This window comes from Dromiciops gliroides, chromosome 2, assembly GCF_019393635.1.
Source record: "Dromiciops gliroides isolate mDroGli1 chromosome 2, mDroGli1.pri, whole genome shotgun sequence".
NCBI classification, from domain to species: domain Eukaryota; kingdom Metazoa; phylum Chordata; class Mammalia; order Microbiotheria; family Microbiotheriidae; genus Dromiciops; species Dromiciops gliroides.
In genome coordinates, this window is record NC_057862.1 from 354,903,622 (window position 1) to 354,925,461 (window position 21,840).

The 21,840-nt window shown below is 44.6% G+C and overlaps 1 protein-coding gene across 1 annotated transcript in view; it reads right to left on the reverse strand.

The window, feature by feature from the left end:
* The window catches only part of HK3 (hexokinase 3), a 48,840-nt gene extending 28,161 nt beyond the window's left edge, over positions 1–20,679 (reverse strand). Inside the window, exons 1-6 of the mRNA XM_043981648.1 lie at positions 20,590–20,679; positions 13,076–13,141; positions 4,100–4,262; positions 3,590–3,744; positions 3,102–3,221; positions 2,846–2,941 (exon numbers count right to left, since the gene is read on the reverse strand). Coding sequence (XP_043837583.1) covers positions 2,846–2,941; positions 3,102–3,221; positions 3,590–3,744; positions 4,100–4,262; positions 13,076–13,099 — 558 coding nt within the window. The 5' untranslated portion in view covers positions 13,100–13,141; positions 20,590–20,679. The remainder of the gene's footprint in view (positions 1–2,845; positions 2,942–3,101; positions 3,222–3,589; positions 3,745–4,099; positions 4,263–13,075; positions 13,142–20,589) is intronic.
* Between the last annotated feature and the right edge of the window lie 1,161 nt (positions 20,680–21,840).

Sequence of the window (21,840 nt, forward strand, 5' to 3'; positions counted from 1 at the left end):
ATTTATCTGTACACATATTCTATTCCCCCTGAAGCTTATAAAATCCTTAAGGGCAGGAGTCTTTGCTATTAGTTGGGTCTTTGCATTCACAGAGCCTAACAGTGCTTGCACATTATTAAATGTTTCTTGAATGGAAAGGATATGATGGGTAAGAGTAGGAGAGATTATGAGTCACCCAAGTCACACTGTTTCTTTAGGACAGTGAGGGAAGCTAAGGAGACCCTCTCTACCTAGCTGTCTTAATAGACAAACATCAGTTTTACCAATTATCAGATTAATGTTCTTTCATATACATCCTAGAAGCCATAACAACTGTCCCTAACCAGTGTGAAGATGCACCAGAACCATCTCCTTTGCTTTCTTTTTTTAAATCTCCTTTGCTTTCTAACACACTCAGATATTGTTAATACTGGGGGAAAAAAATCTCTAAATGGTACCTCCCCGCCCTTGAGCAACCACTCTATTTCTATACTTTCTTTCACTGTCACACTTTTCTCTACCTCCTTAAATACACTCTAAGATCTTTCCCAGCTTGTGAGCCTGAGTTCCCATGAGGCATCATTCCTGCCTCAAACCATAGCTCCTTGGCTCTGGTCCCCATCATCCCATTGAAACCCCTGTCTCTATGGTCCCTTGTGGACCCCTCCTGATCATCAGATCTCATGATCTTTTCTCAGCCTGCATTCTCTTTGATATTCCTGCATCAGTTGATACCGCCAACCACCCTCTGCTGCCTTGCTTTCCATGATGATCTCTCCTGGATTTCCTCCCACCCTATGTACTCTTCTTGGTCCCCTTACTGTGGCCTCTCCCCAAGGCCTCTCCCATCCTTTCTTTCACAATGTCATCTGTTGGGCAGCTAGGTGGCACAGTGGATAGAGCATTGGCCCTGGAGTCAGGAATACCTGAGTTCAAATCCGGCCTCAGACACTTAACATTTACTAGCTGTGTGACTTAACCCCATTTGCCTCACCAAAAAAAAAAAAGAGAGAGAGAGAGTAAACACAATGTCATCTGTCAAACACACCAGCTTCTTGGATCATCAAACTAATTTCCTCTTGTAAAGAGCCATTATATAGTAGCTTGTGGTACTATAAAGTCAATGGTACTTCTCCCTTCTGATCCCATCCCTTGATGCCAAGACATCCACTCCAATGGTTTCTTTCTTGTCTCTCTCTGATCTCCAGCCAACTTCCTCATCTCTTTCTCCAGTCCTTTATCTGAGCACAGAAATCTCAACCTGGATGTCCGTCCCATTGGCACCTCAAATTCAACAGGTCCAAAAGTGAGCTCAGCTTTTCCCCAGAACTTGCCCTGGCCCTGAACTTCCTTATTTCTATCAATGGCACGACCACTCCCCTAGTCACGCAGGCTAAAAATTCCAAGTGTCACTTCTGACTTTTCTCTCTTCCACCCACTCACAAAATCAGATCAGCAGTTGCCAAGCCTTAGACAGTCTTTTCTTTTCCATCTGCCCAACCCTTCAGATTTACAGCCACTGCCCTCGGCCAAGCCCTCACAGCTTTTTGCCCAGACTTCTATCATTGCCTCCTAGGCATTCTTCCTATCTCCAGCCTCTCTAAAATGCCATGTTTGTCATACACCTTCCATGGCTCCCTACCTCCCTCAGAGTAATATCCAGACTACTCAGGCTGACATTTGAAGCAACACAAAGTCCAACCCCACCTTACTTTTAGGCCTTCATCTCATGCCACTGCCTATCCAAGCTACAGTCAGGGGGTCTCCATGCTCAAAGATACTCCATCCTCTCTTCTCCATTCCCCTGCACATCACATCTGTGCCTCCATTACTGTCATCCCCTCTGCCAAGCCCATCTAAACCCTACCTGTCATCTGAGACTCAGTTCTACACAACCGGAGAATTTTAGAGCTGGGGGGTTGAAGGGTTCTGGCTGGCCCAGGACCACCTCATCTCTTTCTTCTCTGAACCCCTAGAGCACTGACTGTTACTCCCTGGGCCTGCGGCAAAGCCTGCTTGGTGTTAGAAAGACGTCGTATGCCTATTACCTCCCCTATAGGGGAGCTCCTGCAGGGCAGGATTTAATCATTTTTGTCTCCCCTTAGAGGACTAGGCTCATAGGAGGCTTCTGATAAGTACTTAGGTAATCAATACAACAGCAGAGCTGAGAGACCTTGTTACTGTTGTTGTTCAGTCATGTCTGAATCTTCCTGACTCCAGCCCTTCTGGCCTCTGCTATCTCTCAAAGTCTGTCCAAGCTCGTTTGCTGTTTCCACATCTCTCCATCTCACCCTCTGCCATTCCCTCTGCCTTTTCCAATGAGTCCCGTCTTCTCCTTATGTGGCCAAAGTCTTTAAGCTTCAATATTTGACCTTCCAGTAAACAGCCTGAATTAATTTATTTAAATATCGACCTTCTATAGAGATCTTAGACATTATCTATTCTAATCTCCTTATTTTACAGAAGAGGAAATTAAGGCTCAGAGACAGGGATCGTTAGCTTAAGTCACATAGTGGTTACATAGGTGACTCAGAAACAAATCTCATCATTCTAAACCCACAGTTCTTTCCATTGCACCATACCTCTTCTTTCTAATTAACCACAAGCTCATAGTTCAAAGGGTTTAGAGCTAGAAGGAACCTTCAAAATGATCAGTCCAATTCCCTCATTTTTCAGAAGAAACCATGACCCAGAGACAGAATTCACTCACCCAGGGTCACACAAGTCATGATTAGCAGATCAGCAGGGCACGTACACATAGGCAGCCCCGAGGTCCTGCTGAGGATCCTTACTCATAGAATCCCTGGCACCCCCAGCCCAGGGGATCTTCTTTACCCAAATTCCCCCTCCCTTGCCCCCTTCTCACCCCCTGCCTCTGGATGGCCTCTCTCAGCAGCTGTACCACATCCTGGCCTTCCACGCCACTGCACCTGAAACCCTTGGTCCAGGAAATAAGGGTGCTCTGGGGAGGGAGAAAAAGGCAATTAATCCTCTCTGCTGCCATTTTTCCTCTGTTTCCCTCCCAGATCCAGCTCTTCCCCATGGAGATACTCATCGAGGCAGCTGGCAACCAGTTCCAAACTCACTATAGACTGAAAGCCCCCAGTGCTCCCCCAAATCACCTGGTCGAGGCCCGTCTGGTGACAGGGGAAGGAGAAGTTGAAGCCCAGCTGGATGGGCTGGGACCCCACCTTCAGCTGGTCCAGGAATTCCACCAAGCAGCCAGCAGCAAAGTCAAAGAGCTGTAGGAACAGAAAGTGAGGCTGCTGGGGGAGGGGGGAGATCAGGAAAGCTGGGGACAAGTGGGGAAGAGGAGGGGCCAGGCCACAGCGGGAGGCTCTGACCTCCAGGGGGGTAGTCCTCAGACCCCTCTGCCATTTGACAAGGTCCAGGTTCTAGGAGCATGAATATTGCACACTGGTCCATTCTGCCCAAACCTGGGCTAACAGTCAGAGAGCAGACCTCTGGAAATGCCCCACATATAGCACGCCTCTGGGGGACACTGGACATCAAGTTGTCCCCTCCCTCCAAGGGCTTGCCAGGGCCTTTAGTGTACCCCTTGAACACATTGGTCATTGAGTGTATGACCACTGCAGACCCAACAGCTTACCTGTTGACCAGGGCCAAGCGTGATTTCTGTGGGGATGGTGAACTCCCGGCTCATTGGTTCTTTTCTTGGGCCAGTGATGCCTGTGAGCGTCACCCATAGCACCCGCAAAGTGGCTCCTGAGGCCCCTAGCTCCAACACCAGGAAATCACCCTGCTCTGGGATTGGGGGTGGAAGAATGAATGGAAGGAATAGGGAGAGGAAGGTTGTCCGCTGCTCCTACCCTGCCCTGTGAGTCCTCCTTATCTTTAGCCCCTCACCTCCCTGCCATGCCCACTGAACCTCCTAAGACCCCCCTACCCCAATCTGAGTATAGCATAGTAATCTGAAGTCATAATTGCTAGAGAAGAAAGAAGAGAGAAAGGCCGCCCACTTGCCCCTCTCTGAGGTAAGCAGGACCTGAGGCCCTGAACTCTGGCCCTGGGGCCTGGCTCAGGGATTTGTCAGGAGTGACTTCCCTCTCGGGATGCATCTGTTTCTGGGGCCTGACCCTACCATTGCCCTGAAACCCACCAGTGCCATGTGGGGTGGATCGAACATAGGTGGGCAGCATCCGGACAGTGGGGGAGGGGTCCGTCTGCCTGCTCAAAGCCTGCTCCATGTCCTGCAGAATGCCTTCCTGGATCTGTCGCAGCTGCTTCTCTGTCACATTGAACTGTTTTAGGCACTGCTGCACCTGGAGAATATGATGGTCAAGGAGGGGTCATGCATGCTGGCCTTAGGCCAGCATCTTCCATTCACGTGTCAGCTACCTCTCCCAAAGGTTTAGGATGAGTGGCTTCCAGCCTCAGAGAATATACCTGCTCCCCTTTCACTTTGAAGTAACAACTACTGTAACTCATGCCTAGGGTCTGCAAAGGTTTACAAAGCACTTCCTCAAAAGAGGTGGTATTGTAGATAGAGTTCTGAGACTGGGTTCAGGACAATCTGCGTTCAAATCCTGCCTCTGACACTTACTTAGCTATGAGACCCTGGACAAGTCACTTAATCTCTGTTTTCCTCAGTTTCCTCACATTGGGATAATAATGGCACCTACCTCCCAGGGTTATTGAGAGGATCAAATGAGATCATATTTATAAAGTGCTTAGCATAGTGTCTGGTACACAGTAGGTACTTAATAAATGCTTCTTTCCTTCCAAAGAAGTCTGTGAGGGGGACAGCTAGGTGGTGCAGTGGATAGATCACCAGCCCAGGATTCAGTAGGACCTGAGTTCAAATCCGGCCTCAGACACTTGACACTTACTAGCTGTGTGATCCTGGACAAGTCACTTAACCCTCATTGCCCCTCAAAAAAAAGAAAGAAATCTGTGAGGTAGGTACAACAGCTATTACTGTTTCCTTCTCATAGAAGGAAAAACTGAGTCTTGGTAAAGTCTGTGTGCCCAAGGGCACACAGTTGGTATCAGAGATTTAGAGCTGGAAAGGACTGGAAAGATCATCTAACCCTTTCATTTGACAGATGAGAGTACTGAAACACAGAGGAAGGAACTGGTTAGCCCAAAGCAAAACAGCTTTAGCAGAACCAGGGTTTGAATGGATTTCTCTCTCCAAGTCCAGTGCTCTTTACGTGACACCAGACACACACACATACACACCCCCACATAGCCGCAAACCCTCAGAGGCAGGGTCTAGAAAGAAAGACAGGTTCCTCCTGTTCCTCTTCACCCAACTAGAACTTTCAAGCATAGATTAACCTCTTCTGTCTTCGCTGATTCACTTTCTCTCTCCCTCCCCACAGTGGCTATTGGAAACCTTTGCTTTCCTCAGTCTCCCTCTTGGCAAATTTCCTGACTTCCTACTTTAATGAGAAAACAGCAATCCTCCATCATGAGCTTCTTCTCCACTCTTCTCTATCTTAAAACCCTTCAACATCACCCCCCCATTCTCCTCTCCTTTGCTCCAGTCTCTATGGAAGAAGTGGCCTTTTTTCTTGCAAAGGCCAGTGCTTTGGCTTGTGCCCCTGACCTCCACACTTTCCCATCTCCTCTAGAAATGGACTCCTTTGACCATCCTCTCTTTGTGCCATTTTCAAACTCTTTCAATTTCTGGTTCCTTCCCCTCCTGTCTTCAAACAAGCTCAAGTCTTCTCCATGCTTAAAAAAAGTCCTTCACTAAACTCTGCCATCCCCTCAAGCTATCATCCTGTAACCTCTCCTCCCTTTCCCAACCAAACTCTTATAAAAGCTGTCTACACTTCTATTTCCCCACCTCCTTTCTCACTTCTTTTTATCTGGCTTTCAGTCCTTCCACTTTACTGAAACCACTCTCACCATGAATATCAATAATCAGAGCCATAATTAGGGATTCTAGAACCTGGAACAAATTCATGTGAGGTTGGAAACTGGAGAGACAATCCACCCATGGTTAAATATCCTCTTGCTCTGCCCCCAGCTCCACTGATGAGCATCCCTGCTTCTTACCCTCTCTAAGGACCTGCTATCTCCTGCTGGGTCAACAGCAGTCTGTGAACCATATGTGGTAGAAGTTTTTGTGGTTCTGACCTTCCCCCTGCAACAATATCAATACCTAGGGAAAATACCCTTGCCACCTAGCCCTAGTTATAGCTGTGTCAGTGATCTCAACTAATAAATCCAGTGACATTTTCTCAATCCTCATGCTTCTTCATCTCCTTCCTGCTTTTTTAAATTTTTATTTTATTAAATTTTATTTTATTTTTTATTTTTTACAATTACATGTAAAGATTTTTTTTAGTTCCAAATTTTTCTCCCACTCTCCCTTCCCTCCACCCTCCTGAGGCTATCAAGCAATCTGATATAAGTTACACATTACAATCATGTGAAACATATTTCCTCATTAGTCATGTTGTAAGAGAAGAATCAGAACAAAAGGAAAAAAAAACACGAGAAAGAATAAAGAAGAACAATAATAAAAAAGCAACAACAAAAGTGAAGATAGTTTACTTCAATCTGCATTCAGACTCCATAGTTCTTTTTCTGAATGTGGAGAGCATTTTCCACACCAAGTCTTTTGGCATTGTCTTGGATCATTATATTGCTGAGACGAGTTAAGTCAATCACACTTGATCATCACACAGTGTTACTGATACTGTGTACAGTATTCTCCTGGTTCTGCTCATTTCACTCAGCATCAGTTCATGTAAGTCTTTCCCTCCTTCCTTCTTCTGACCCAGCTAAACCCATGTCCCTTCTGTATACTGTCTCCTCCCCAGCTTCCATCATGCTGATCAATCACTCCTGATTCTCCTGCTACTTAGCTAGCTATTCTCTCTCAATCTCCTTTGCTGGATCATCATCCGTGTTCCACTCCTTAAATATGGACAGCCAAGATGCAACTCTGGGCCCTCTGATCTCTCTATATCCTCTCCTTTAGTGATCTCATCAATGAGTTCAGTTATATAAACTACTACCAGATCTACACATCTATCCTAAATCTCTCTGAACTCCAGGCCTACATCACAAACTGCCTGCCGTGCATTGCTAATGGAGGTCTTGGAAGCATCTCAAACTCAACGTGTCCAGAAAAGAATTCATTTTCTCCCTCTCTTTTTTCTGTTGAGAGCCCCACCACCCTTCCATTCCTTCAGGTTCTAAAACTCAGACCATCCTCACCATTTGCCTCCCCTCTTTTCATATCCAATTAGTTTTTGTGTCTTATATATTCTATTCCAAAAACATCTCTTGTATCCATCTCCTCCACTCCAAGCACATATACACTACTCCATTTCAGGATCTCATTATGTGTCACATGAACAATTGTAATAGCCTCTAAATTGTTCTGCTGGCTTCTGGTCTCTTCCCTTTCCAACCCATCTTTCACACCACTGCCAACTAGCCCTACTATGCCAACTAAGTGCCTACAATGTGCCAAACACCAGGAGACGCAAGCACAAAAAGCAAGATGGCCCTTAGCCTCAAGGGGCTTTCCTTCTAAGGGAGAGACAACATGCACAGACGAAGGTACATGTATAAAACACATACAAAACATACACGAGGTACTAGTGGCTAGTGGTGATGGGGTGGGGAAGGATGGTAAAGGCCTCGTGCAGAAGGGGGCACTTGAGTGAAATCTTGGAAGGAAACCAGGGATCCTAAGAGATGGAGGTGAGGAAAGATTGATTCCACAAACCTAACTCCAAGTCCAGTGTCCCATCTCCTATTCCACAGGGAGACAGGTTATGGAGAACTTTAAATATCAAACAAAGAAGTTTATATTTGATCCTAGAATTAATAGGGAGTTATGGCTTCCTAAAGCATCGAGAGGCCCTTATCACTCCTCTGCTCAAGAATCTTCAGTGGCTCCCTGTTGTCTCAAGGATCAAGCATAAATTCCTCTGTTTGGTATGTAGGCCCTTCAGAATGTGGCTCCCACCTATGTCTGTCCTACATACCTGTAATGTGTTTCATCATCATCATCATTACATGTATGTTGTTTGTACTTATGAAGTCATTGTCTCCCCTAGGAAAACATAAGCTTTGGGCCAGTAGGGATTGTTTCATTCTTTGTGTTTGTATCCCTAGCACCTAGTACGATACCTGGCACACAGCAGGTGCTTAATAGTGCTTATGATTGACCAATCCATACCTCTATAGTTGGTGCCTCCAATCCCTATCCTCTCCCTCTCTTTTTCTAACCCTTACAATCTGGCTTCCAACTTCATCATTCCACCAAAACTGGTCTCTCCAAAGTTACCAACGATCACTTAGCTGTCAAATCCAACGGCCTTTTCTCCATCCTCATTCTCCACAAACCTCTCTGCAGTTGATCACCCTCTCCTTGATATTCTCTTCTCTCTAGGTTTTCAGGACACAACTCTCTCCTGGCTCTCCTCCCACTGATCTGATCCCATCCTCTGACCACAGGCATCTCAAAGGGTTCTGTCCTCAGCCGTCTTGTCTTTGCCCTCTAAGTTAATACACTTGGTGACCTCATCACCTTCCATGAATTTAATTACCGTCTATTCTTAAATCTCCTCTCCTGCCCCAATCTCTCTGCTGACCTCCATTTTCACATCCAACTGCCTTCCAGACATCTTAAACTGGATGTAGACACCTTCAACTCAACATATCCAAAATGGAACTCATTATCTGTCCCCTAAATCCCATCCCACTGCACCTTCTCTCTTTTGTTAAGGACATCACCATCTTCCCAGTCCCTCAGACTCACAACGTAGGAATCCTCCCTGACTCTTCACTACCTCTCACGCCCCCATTTCCGATCTCTTGCTACGCCCTGTCAATTTCACCTTTGTGACCCCTCCAATCTGTCCTCCATTCAGCCACTAAAGTGGTTTTCCTAAAATGTGGGTCCTACTATATTACACACACTCTCCCCCACCCACCCCTACTCAATAAACTCCACCGGCTCCCTGTTGCCTCCAGGATCAAATACAAAATGTTCTGTTTGACATTCAAAGCCCTTCATAACCTGGCCCCTTTCTACCTTCCAGTCTTCTGATGCCATACTCCCCCCTACATACTCTGATCCAGTGACACCGGTCTCCAGGCTGTTTCACAAACAAGACACATCTTTTCCATTCCAATATTTTCTTTGACTGGCCCCCATGCCTGGAATGTTCTCCCTTTTCAATCAATCAATACACATTTATTAAGTGTCTCCTATTGCCAGGCACTGTGCTAAGCTCCTCAACTCTACCTACTGATCTCCCTAGCCTCCTTTAAAGCCCAACTGACCTGGCCTCTCTTAATTCCAGTGCCTTCCTTCCATTAATTATTTCCTACTTATCCTATATATGAAGGTGAGTACATTCCTCATCTCACTATGACCAGTCTGACCTCAGGACTCCTGCCTTGATAGGCAAGACCAGGGACTAGCCCTCTGCTATGTCATTTCTCAAGTCCCCCCCCCCCAAATCCACATTTCTTACCTCTTTCTCAGATACTGATGATCAAATCAACATGACTGTGTTGCTATAAAAGTCATGACAATCCAGGCTACAAGCTCCCTTCCCAGACCACTGCTCCCTACTCCCTCAAACTTCTCCATGGCAGGTAGCCTTGTACTTGCCCCTATCCCATTCTTCCCTACCTTTCCATTGTGCCCTCTCAAATACCAGTCTTATTGTTAAAGAAACTACTCTTTGTACTAGGTCTTTGCTCTCCTCTGGCAAAGAAGTGATGGACGGTGCAGTGGATAGAGCGCTGGGCTAGGAATTGGGAAGACATGAGCTCAAATATGGTCTTAGACGGGAGCAGCTAGGTGGCACAGTGGATAGAGCACCGGCCCTGTATTCAGGAGGACCTGAGTTCAAATCCAGCCTCAGACACTTAACACTTATTAGCTGTGTGACCCTGGGCAAGTCACTTAACTCCAATTGCCTCACCAAAAAAAATTGGTCTTAGACACTTACTAGCTGTGTGACCCTGGGCAAGTCACTTAACCTTGTTTGATTCACTTTCCTCAATTGTAAAATAGTAATATTAATAGCATCTATGTCCCAGGGTTGTTGTAAGGATCAAAAGAGATACTATTTGTAAAAATGCTTAGCAAGTACCTGGCACATAGTAAGTGCTATATAAATGTTTATTCCTGGGGGCAGCTAGGTGGCACAGTGGATAAAGCATCAGCCCTGGATTTGGGAGGACCTGAGTTCAAATCCAACCTCAGACACTTAACACTTATTAGCTGTGTGACCCTGGGCAAGTCACTCAACCCTCATTGTCCTGCAAAGAAAAAAATGCTTATTCCTTTCCTTCATTCCTGGAAATTGATTTTTGCATTGTATTCTGTCTTTACTTATCTGTGTATCTGTTGATCCTTCTCCCTCCCTCTATATAAGAATGCAAGCACCTTTCAGGCAGTAAATGTTTCATTTTTGTTTCTGTATCTCCAGCTCTAAGCACAGTGCCCAGCACACAGTTACTGCTTAATGCATGTTTGTTCAGTTGAATTCAAATCCTTAGCCTCCTTCAAAGCTTAACTCAGAGGCCACTTCCTACAGGTGACTTCTCCTGATCTTTCCCCTCCCTCTACTCAGTTGTTAGCATTATTTTATATTTTTAAATTGTGTATTTACATTGATGTACTTTGCTTTTTTTTATCTTTGTACATGTCATATCCTTCCAACTGAAATGGAAGATGCTGCCTCTCTCATACACAGTAGGTGCTTAATAAACATTTGTCACATTAAATGTGCTCAATGACCATTTTGTTAGGGACATTGTAGATGAGATCAACATTCAGGTACCAGTTGGGTTAGCTTATGAAATTTCTTTTAGCTTTAAGATTCTGTTATTTTATGGCCCAAGAAAGGCACCACTCTGTCTAGGCTGGTGTCTGAAGCCAGAGGGAAACCAAGTCTATATGTGTCCACAACTCACACAGATGTATTGGGCTTAGAGGCCTCCATCCCTTCATCAGAGCTCTGGTTCTAGTTCTTCTCACTTGGAACCCCAAGGAATGTTGTCTAATTCCCCCTCTTCCCATGCATGACCCAGGCTAGAGCATCCTTACCTCCTCTCTGAGCATAGGAGAAATATCTCCTCCCAGACCAGAGGCAGCCACTCAATGGATAGGGTATGATCTTGGCTAAGACACATCACTTCTCTGGAACTATCTCCTCCTCTATAAAATGAGGAAGGTAGAACTCAATGACCACTAAGAGCTCTTCCAGAATAATGAGTTTATTAATGCATCCTGCCACAGGCAGGGCATCTCACACCACATCACCCTCAACCTCATTGAGCAGGACCAAGAGGGCTTTCTAATCTTGTGATTTCTCTCATTCCCATATCCACCTATTCTCAAATCTAGTCATCTGGTACATAAAAACCAGATGTTTTCACGGAGGAGGATCTTGCCTATAGCAAAAAGCTCTTCTGATAGGTGTGGGGACATCTTGAAAAGTGGAAGAGAATGGGATCCAAGAAAATCAAATGAATGAGTAGGTAAGGTAGATTTGGATCAAGGAGAGGATGGTGTGGGTTGCCACATATAAAGGCCCAGGCACAATAAATTTCCCCATTCCTCAGCTCCTGCACATCCTAAATGACAACAATGACTCTCTCCTTGATACTGGAGTGTAGCGAAGCTGGCAATCACCATAAGTGTATAAGTCATATAGTGGAAAGTGCTGGCCCTGAAGTCAGGAGGGAGCTGGGTTCAACTACCTCTGGTGTTTAACCACTGTGTGACCATAGGTACTTTGTTCCCTCATCTGTAAAATGGAAATAACAATACCTACTGTACCCACCTAAGGGGACTAATGTGGATTTAATCTCATTTGATGTGATTAAAGTTCTCTAATATTGCAGTTACCTGCCTATGCCGGGTACTGGGGCGGAAGAAAACAGTGGTACAAAAAAATCTTTGAGAGGCCATAGGCTCGGTTTCCCACCAGACCAAAGCCCATGCTAACACTCTGCTACTTGAATTGCAGTTCCTAACACTCATCTCATCCTGTGTGTCTTAGCTCAGGATGGATGTTGGAGGTCTGCGGCTGGAGAAGCTTTGGAAAGGGCAGTGTGGTACAAAGGCAAGGGAGCCAGGAGTCACAGATCCACATCCTCATTCCTCCACTTAATAAGCTGTGTGGTCTTGGCCAAAAAAGCTCACCTCTCTGGGCCTCAGGCATCTCACCTCTAAAATGGGAGTTATAACCCTTGTACTACTTACCACAGTAGGTTGTAATAAGGAAAAGACTTTATAAACCCTCATGTGTCACTGAAATGTAACTAATACATAGCCCCAACTCAGTGACACAAAGAGGACAAGGAGGGTGGTGTAGACAAAGGAGAGGGGTGTAGACAAAGAAGCTCTGTGGAGACCCCAGAATCTAGTGCTGGTTCTTCCAATGACTCTCAGGATGTCATTATTCAAGCTATTTTTCTTTTTCTGGGCCTTAGTTTCTTTCTCCCTCAAGTAAAGAGGGTTGGACTAAATGATGACTAAAAGTTGTTTGAGTTTATGAGTTTACATATTTAATAAAACTTCAGAATTATCAAAGGCTGGGATTGAAACAGACACCTCCCTGAAATCATCCTCTTTGTCTAGTCTCCTGAAGGCCTCTGGGATAGATGAAAGAGCAACAATTGCCCAGCTGGTCACAGGAGCAAAGATTTAGAGGCCATTTAGCTAATCCCCATCCCTCCACCCACCTCACTGACAGATGAGAAAACAGGCATTAAGTGATTTGCCCAAGGTCACTCAGCTAACAAGTGGGAGAGAATCCAGGGCTCTTTCCACCATTCAGTTATGGCAGCTGGCTGTCTAGGGGAGTTGCCCCGTAGTACCAAACTATCTTAGGGCTAAGGAGTATCATTTCCATAGTGCTTAAGCTGTTTGCAAAGTACTTTCTTCACTATGACTCAGACTTGGCCAGGGTAACATAGCCAGGAGGGGCGGGAGCCAGGGCCTTGATCCCAGCTGTCCCAGCTTGGGCTAGTGCTCTCCCTCCTGTGTGATGCCGCTTTTCACAGGGGTGGACTGCCTGGGTTTGATGGAGGAGAAGGCAGCTGTGTGGCATGTTCAGGGCTGGTCCACCAAGCTTACCAACTGCAGGTTCTTCTCATTCATGGTTCTTGAGTTCTCAGGCAAAGCAGAGTCCACTGAAGTCACCTGTGGGAGGAAGGCCAGAAATAATAAGGGGATGCCCAAGTTATGTCATGGCCCTCAGCCTCTGGCTTCCTCCTCTTCCAAAAAACCAGGAAAGGAGTTGTGGGCAGAACTGGCTCCAGCCTGTCCTAGGAGCCCCTCCCCGCTTCTGCTCCTTCCCAAGGAGTCATTCAGTCCTTGAATGACTGAATATGTACATCCTAAACATACACGTCCATCAGTGACCTTGAAAGGCATTCTTCCCCAGACATAGAAGCACATTTTCAATTCGATAAACATTTAATAAGCCCCTACTGTATAGGAAAACACTGGACACTGGATGCATAAAAACAGAAGCTAGATAGTATCGAACCTCAAGAAGTTCACATTCTGGGGCAGCTAGGTGGCGCAGTGGATAGAGCACCAGCCCTGGATTCAGGAGGACCTGAGTTCAAATCCGACCTCAGACACTTGACACTTAGTAGCTGTGTGACCCTGGGCAAGTCACTTAATCCTCATTACCTCACCGAAAAAAAAAAAAAAGAAGAAGTTCACAGTCTACAGCAGGCACACAGATAAGGGAATGGGAGGTATGGGAGGTAGCACCTGGGCTGAACCTTCAAAATAGGATTCTGAGAGGTGGAGACCAGGAGGGAGTACGTTAGGGCGTGAGAGATAGCCTAGAGAGCTGATGGCAGTGGTGGCCATGACCCTTGCTACCTTGGAGGAAAAGCTGGTGAGTCTAGAGCTGGAGTAGGTCTAAAGCTGATCAAGTAACCTCACTAAGTCAGGCACCAAAATGGTGAGGCCCCGTCCCCCTTCCAGGGACAGGGGTGGGAGAAGAGATCACGAAAGTATCTAAGAAGGGGCAAAATAGGGGTAGCTAGGTGGCACAGTGGATAAAGCACTGGCCCTGGATTCAGGAGGACCTGAGTTCAAATCCAGCCTCAGACACTTGACACTTACTAGCTGTGTGACCGTGGGCAAGTCACTTAACCCTGATTGTCCTGAAAAAAAAAAGGGGGGGGGATGAGGGCAAAATGGCTCCAGTTGGAAAAGGAGTAGGTCAAAACCCCCATGTTATTCAGTAGTGATTGCTATAGTCTAACCAGGACAAGATAGAGAGATTCAATCTTAAAAAAAACAAAAGCATATTTAAAAACCTCCTCTTTGGTTTAAAACTTAATATTTTAAGAAATAATACTTTCCCTAGCTTAAAAGACCTTTCCAGACGTTTTCCTTTCGGAAAGTAAGCAGAACAAAATGCCTTTCTTTAGAGAACTGGATTACAGGTAACAACCAAATTGTTGAGCAAAGAATAATTCTTCACATTATAGCATAACACACACACACACACACACACATATCCTTATGTACACTTTAGTAGCTCTCATTTCTATTTCAATTTGATACCACTGCCCCAAGCCATTCTCTTAGACCTCGCCTCTCTTTTACAGCCAAATTCCTAAAAAAAGCTGCCTGTAATCTCCCTCTCTACTTCCTCTTCTATCATTCTCTTCTCAAACCCTTTAATCTGGTTTCTGACCTAACATCCAACTCAAATTGCCCTCTCCACAGTTTCCATTGATTTCTTATTAGTCGGAACAGATGCCCTTTTCTAAATCCTCATCCTTCTGGATCTTTCTGAAACATCTGGCACTGCTGACCACCATCTCCTCCTGGGGATTTGCTCTTCTGGGTTTTGGTGACACTGCTCTATTTCGCTTTTACTCCTTACAAGCAGACTGCTCCTTTCTCAGCCTCCTTTGTTGGATCATCATCCATGTCCCTGTCCTCTAAATATGGACTTGTGTGGCTCTGTCCTGGGCCCTTTTCTGTCTTTACATTCTCTCTCAGTGACTTCAAAAGCTCCTCCGGGTTTAATTATTGTCTCTAGAAAGATGACTCCCATATATCTGTGCCTCAGTCTCCCTTCTGAGCCTCCAGCTGCACTTCTCATTGGCATCTCAAACTCAGCATGTCCTAAACAGACTTGTTCTTCTCCCCTACTAAGCCTGCAAAGTACTTTCTTTCTAGCTTTCTAACTTCTTTCTAACTTCACTAACTTCACCATTACCACTATATTCCTGACTCCTCACCCTCCCTCACCCCTCATATTCAGTCAGTTGCCATCTTGTAGATTCTATCTATGCAATACGTCTTGAATCTATCCTCTTCTCTCCACTCATCCAACCATGACCCTAGGGTTCATGCCCTCATTCAAGCCTGGACTATTGAGATAGCCTCCTAATGAGTTCTTCCTCCCCAGTCTCTCTCTTTCCTAATCCATGAGTCACACAAGCTACCTAAAGGGTATTCCTTAAAGTTCCAGTTCTGCCCATGTTATTCCCTTGCTCAATAAACTCCAGTGACTCCCTATTGACTCTAGAATCAAATATAAACTACTTTTATTTGACTTTTAAAGCCCTTCATGACATACAACCTGGCTCCAACTTACCTTTCTAAACTTATTACCTATTAATTCCCTTTGTGCATTCAATGATCCAATCGAAGGGACCTTCTTACTGTTCTCCATCTATAACATTCATCGACCAGCTCCATGCCTTACCACAGGCTGTCTCATACCTCAAATGTACTTTCTCATCTCTACCTCTTAATAGCCCTAGTTTCCTTCAAAGCTCAGTGTAAGTGCCATCTCCTATGCAAAGACTGTCTAGATCCCCTCCAGCTACTAGGGGAACCCCTTTACCCCACCAATTACCTTGCATTTACTTCATATGAATTTACTATGTGTAAATATCTATTTATATGTATTTCTCCCTCTGATAGAATGTAAGCTCCCTGAGGACAAGGAGTGCTTCATTTTTGTCTATGTGTCTCCAATGCCTGGCACATACTAAGTGCTCAACAAATTCTTGCTTATTGATTAGAAGATGGAATGCCAAGTTCCCAGAACAAACAGACGACTGATTTAGCAGGAACATACAGTGCATGAAGGGGAACCACGTGAAATAAATTTGTAGTCAGGTTGGAGCCAGATTGCAAAAAGCCCTGAAGACCAGGTTGAGAAATGTACACTTTACCTTAGGGGTAGGAAAAAGTTACTGAAGTTTTTTGAGTAGTAGAATGATATCATCAGACTCCTGTTCTATTTTGCTGGCTATGAGGAGGATTAAATGGAGAAGGAAGAGACTAAAGGAACAGGGATCATTGAGGAAGCTACTGTAGGAGTTGAGAGATAATGAAAGTTTAAAGTAGGGTGGTGGTAATGTGAACATCGAAAAAGGGACAGAGGTGAGAAATAGTATGGAGGTAGAGCGGCAGCTAAGTGATGCAGTGGATAAAGCACCGGCCTTGGATTCAGGAGGACCTGAGTTCAAGTCCAGCCTCAGACACTTGACACTTACTAGCTGTGTGGCCCTGTGCAAGTCACTTAACCCTCATTGCCATGCAAAAAAAAAAATAGTATGAAGGTAGAGTCAATAAGAAAAGGAGACTAGGAACTATTCTGGATATGGGTGTGTGTGACATAGTAAAGCATCAATATTGACCATGCAGTTGTGAACCTGGGTGTCTTTAAGGGTTTTAAGGACAAAGATAACGAGTTTGAGGAATGTTGAATTTGGGATGTTGACAGGAAACTGAGAAAATGGTGGGAATCAAACTGACTCATCTTGTAAAACTGACTCCATTTTGAGACCTAAGTTTCATTTTCTAGTAAATTTCACCTGATTGCTAATTATGGGAATTGAGTGACATCCTGTTTCACATGTGGAAAAATCCACCTCTTCCTGCTTGCTTCCAACTCTCAAAACTCACTCATCTTCGCTCCTCCAACTCAAAAAACCCCCTAATCTCTCCTCCAATTAGAAATCAGATTACCTAATCTTGTATCCTGGTTTATATCTTTTTGTTTTGTTTTTGGTTGTTTCTTTTTTGCCCAGGGTCACACAGCTAGTAAGTGTCAAGTGTCTGAGGCCGCATTTGAACTCAGGTCCTCCTGAATCCAGGGCCAGTGCTTTATCCACTGCGCCACCTAGCTGCCCCCTGGTAAGGAATTAGTATATGAGGAAAGACTAAAGATGAATGAAATTAAAATAGGATGAGAAAAGCTCCAGGAGGAGATAGGAAGGGATAAGATTTAATAACCACAACAATGATTATAATAACAGCAGCTAACATTTATAGAATTCTTTGTTTGCAAAGTGCATTAAATGTATTATTTCATTTGAGCTTCACAAGAAGTTGTGAAATAGGTGCTATTATTTCCATTTTACAGATGAGGAAACTGAGGCAGAAGTTAACTGACTTGCTGAGGCTAATATAGTTAGTACCAGTCTGAGGCAGGATTTGAACCAAGTCTTCCTGACTCGAAGTCCAGCCTCTCTCCATTATGCCACTTAACCATCAAAGACCTAAGTAGAGGATTGGCTTTGGCAAGAAAGGCCAGGAGGGGAGATGAGGACCCTCATGATATATTCTTTTCACAAAAGTAGGAGAGAGGAAGGGTAATAGCATCGAGAAAAGAAAAGTTTTGAAGCAACCATTACAGGGAGTGAGAGTCATTAAGAGAATAAAAGGATTGCCATGCAACAGGGAAAGCCCAATTGATTAGAGAACATAAATGTGTAGAGCACCTCGCCAGCAGTGTCATGTGACTTCTGACAGCATTCAGCTGCTTGAAAGCCGGAGAGAAGGCGGATGGTGAGTACAGCCAAGGGTTAAGTATTGGGCAGATTGTGCCAAGTGCTAGTAGCAAGGGGGCAAGGGATTCAAGGGAAGTGAGGCCAGAGCAGGAATGATGGCCTGGGAAGATAGGGAGGGATAGGGGGTGCTGAAGCTGACATTGCAAACCAAAGACAGATTTATGAGTAATAACACAATATACACATAAAGTCAGATACCCGCCCTGAAAGGAAACAACATGAATATGGAAACACACACATCCTTCCTCCTCACACTCCAGGTAAACACTCTTCTCCTAACAGCTACATGTAGGAGAGACATAGAGGGAGACAGAGGCATGGATACACCACTAAGACAGACACATGCACACCCTTCCCTCTCACAATACACACACACACAAAAGACCAATTTACACATCACACACAGCTATACATAGGGTGTCCCCAACATCTTTTTGGGGGGGGGGCAGGACGATGAGGGTTAAGTGACTTGCCCAGGGTCACACAGCTAGTGAGTGTCAAGTGTCTGAGGCCGGATTTGAACTCAGGTACTCCTGAATCCAGGGCCAGTGCTTTACCACTGCACCATCTAGCTGCCCCCATCCCCAACATCTTAGTGCAGCTTTAATAACTTTAATAACTTTTAATAGTTATTAAAAACTTAAAACTGTACTGACTTTGGAGATACTCTGTGTGTGTGTGTGTGTGTGTGTGTGCACATACATGATTATATAAAGTACCTACATAGAAAGAAGAGGGAAGGTAAAGTCTGTAAGAGGTCAGTCCTTCTGACCTGTTTAAAAGGCTATGCTTTATAAAGCATTTTCAAATCTGTGTTCTTATTTGATTATCAGAACTCTGTGAGGTAAGCAGACAAGGGTTATCCCTATTGTAGGGGAAGTAAGAGGAGTGGAATAGGCATTTGTAGAGTGCCTTCTATGTGTCAATCACTATACTAAGTGCTTTTTACAAGTGATCCTCATGACAATTCAATTGTCAGTGGATACTATTATTATTGGGTAGCTAGGTGGCACAGTGAATAGCGCACAGGGCCTGAAAACCTGAGTTCAAATCTGATCTCAGTTACTTACTAGCTGTGTGGCCCTGGGCAAGTCATTTAACTGTTTCCCTCAGTTTCCTCATCTGTAAAATGAGCTGGAGAAGCAAATGGTAAAACCACACCAATACTTTGCCAAGAAAACCCCTAAATGGGGTCACAAAGAGTCCTACACAACTGAAAATGGACAACAACAAGAAGAACACTATTATCATCACCATTTTACAGCTGAGGAAACTGCCTAGGATCACATGGGTAGTGTCTCTGGACAGATTTAAACTTAGGTCTTCCTGACTCCAGGCCTGGCAGTCTATCCACTGAGCCAGCAGCTGTCTTTCAGAGAAAGAAATTAAGTATGTTTGTAAGTCTTTGTCTCTATGTGACTCTAGACAGGAAAGATGTGGGTGTCCTCTTTCCATACACACACACACACACACACACACTCTTTTACCACATATGGATGTTTCTATATGTACACATATACCTATATTTATATATACATACATTATACTATATATGTGTGTATAAACCCCTTCATGTACAAAGCATATACGACACAAACTACACGATATATACATTTACATGTGTAGATCTAGATATACATACAAAGGGAGCTTCCTACCTCCCTAGAGACACACAGAGATGAAGACTTAGTTACTTTCTCTTTACAAAGGGTTTCCCTTCTGCCTTGCCTATCTCACAGGGTTATTCTGATGATCAAAGATAAAAGAATGGATCTAAAAACACTTTGTAAAATGTAATCCCTCTCTTAGGAAGCTGGGAAGGGTGGTTAAAATCCAATTCTCAGATGACAGTTGTGCTGCCTTTTTACCTATTCAAAGTGGAAACTGGCCTTTCATTGAGTGTCTGTGAAAGGGGTGAAGAGTAGACCATGTATGTATGTGAGAAGAAGAGTTTTAATTTAATGTTTTGTTTCAATTTTGTATGAAGTCTAGTCATAAGGAGCAGTAAGTTGAACCCAACAATACTGACCAATTCATAGAAAACAGCATAGGGAAAGTTTGGGAGAAGATCATTTGGCTTCTGGAACCTTCTCCATGGGTTGGTATGTTAGATTTTTTTTGCATGGTGGCAGGTTCACTATTTCACCTACTAAAATCCTACCTCTTATGCAAAACAGGCCTATTTTTCTTATGGCATTTGTAATAATAATAATAATAATAAAGTTGTTTCATGAATTCTTTTTCATAGTATAGCCCCTGAAACAGATCAGAAGGATTATCACACACACTTAATATAGTCTCCTATGTATTCACACCGTCTTCCTCCCCTCCATAGAAGTACTTAGTATGATTGCATTCTGGCTTTCAGGCCAATGCCCATCACCTCAGGAGTCCATCCAGGCAGACCCCAGCTGAGGAGATGTCCAAGTTGGGAGGGCCTAGAGTCAGACACTGCAACACCTTCACCCCTTTCCACCACACCCTCTCCTAACCCCTAGATTGCCAAATCCTAATAGTTCCTCATTCTCTTCTCTAAATCAGATAATGGGGAAGCTCTATGATAGGAGTCACAGAAATCCAGCTCCAGCACCTCTCTTCCTCCAATGCTGTCGAGAGATGTACTCGCCAGGGTCAGGCTCAGGATCTGGAAGTTGGAGCCCCCTTGCCTCCTACCTCTTTCCCTCTGGTAGGACCAAGCAGAAGCCATCGGCTGGGATGTGGTGGGGTTGGGGATGAAGCAGGAGGATGAGGAAGGGTATACAGGAGGCTGAGGCTGAGTTAATCACTCACTGCTCTACCTCTTACCTTGGGATAAGGACCGTGATGCTCCTTGAATACTTCCCTTGAGCCTTCTCAGAAGGATTCTTTCTGAATCCTTCTGACCCCGTTCTGCTCCAGAGAGTGAAACTAAGCTGTGAGACACTGAGTTATAAGGCCTCCAGCCCCGCCTTCTTCCTCCAAAAGCACTTGCCCCATAGCCCATGGTTTGATGACCTTCTGGGTTGGGTCACAGATCTGCCCGGAAAGGAGCTCAAGGAGATGCAGAGCTAGGACTCTGGGAGGGTCAGGAAGAGGACAGAGAAGTTGTACTGATAACTGTAACTAATAGGTTCTCAAAGGACTTTACATACGTTTTTATCATTGGATCCTCACAGTAACACTGTGAAGTAGATATTGCAGGTCTCCATTTTACACATGTGGAAACTGAGGCGGAGAGAGGCTACGTGATTTAACCCTGGTCACAATACCTGGTAAAGTGGAATTCAAACTAAGGTCTCTCCAGCTTCCCAGACCAGCACTCTTTCTACTGTACAAGGAAGCCTTAAATGATAAATATTTTTTGAATGGAAGGCTTCAAGGTCCTTAAGGGTGGGGAGACCCCTCTGGGTGTGTTTTGTTTGCTTTATGGGCCCTGAAGGTCCTTTCTGCAGTTACAGGCCCCAAACTAGCTTTGCTGTTAACATCCTAGTGACCAGCCTTAGAAATTTCATAAGAGCTCAAATTTTACATGATATAGAACAGGAAGAGACATTGAAGATCACCCACTGCAACCTTCTCATGTTAAAGGTGAGGAAACAGAGGCCCAGAAGTTGTGACTTATTCAAGATCCCATAGGAAGTGGCAAAATCAGGATTTGAATCCAGACACTTCGATCCTTTCCATTATACCACATGGCCTCCCCTCCCCTGCCCAAGGGTAGCCAAAATCCAGAGTCCTATGAGGATAGAGAACCAGAGAGAGGATGACTAGAGGAGGAGAAATGAACGATTTAAGTAAATTGGGAGAGTTAGATGATCAAGCTAAGGGAAAGTGGGAGGATGAGGAATTAAACTAGAGACATCCACCACATAACTGCTTCCATTGGACTCTGTTTTCATGAACTGATGTTTCTAAGCATGAGGCAGAGCAGAATGAAGAGTGCACGAAATAAAATCTAAAAGTACAATAACATATAAATGGAATAGAGGAAGGAGTTCAAATTCAGTATTTCAGAAGCTCTTGACCTTAATGAGGGATACAAAGAGAATAACAGAAGAAAAAGGGTATGGCCCTCAA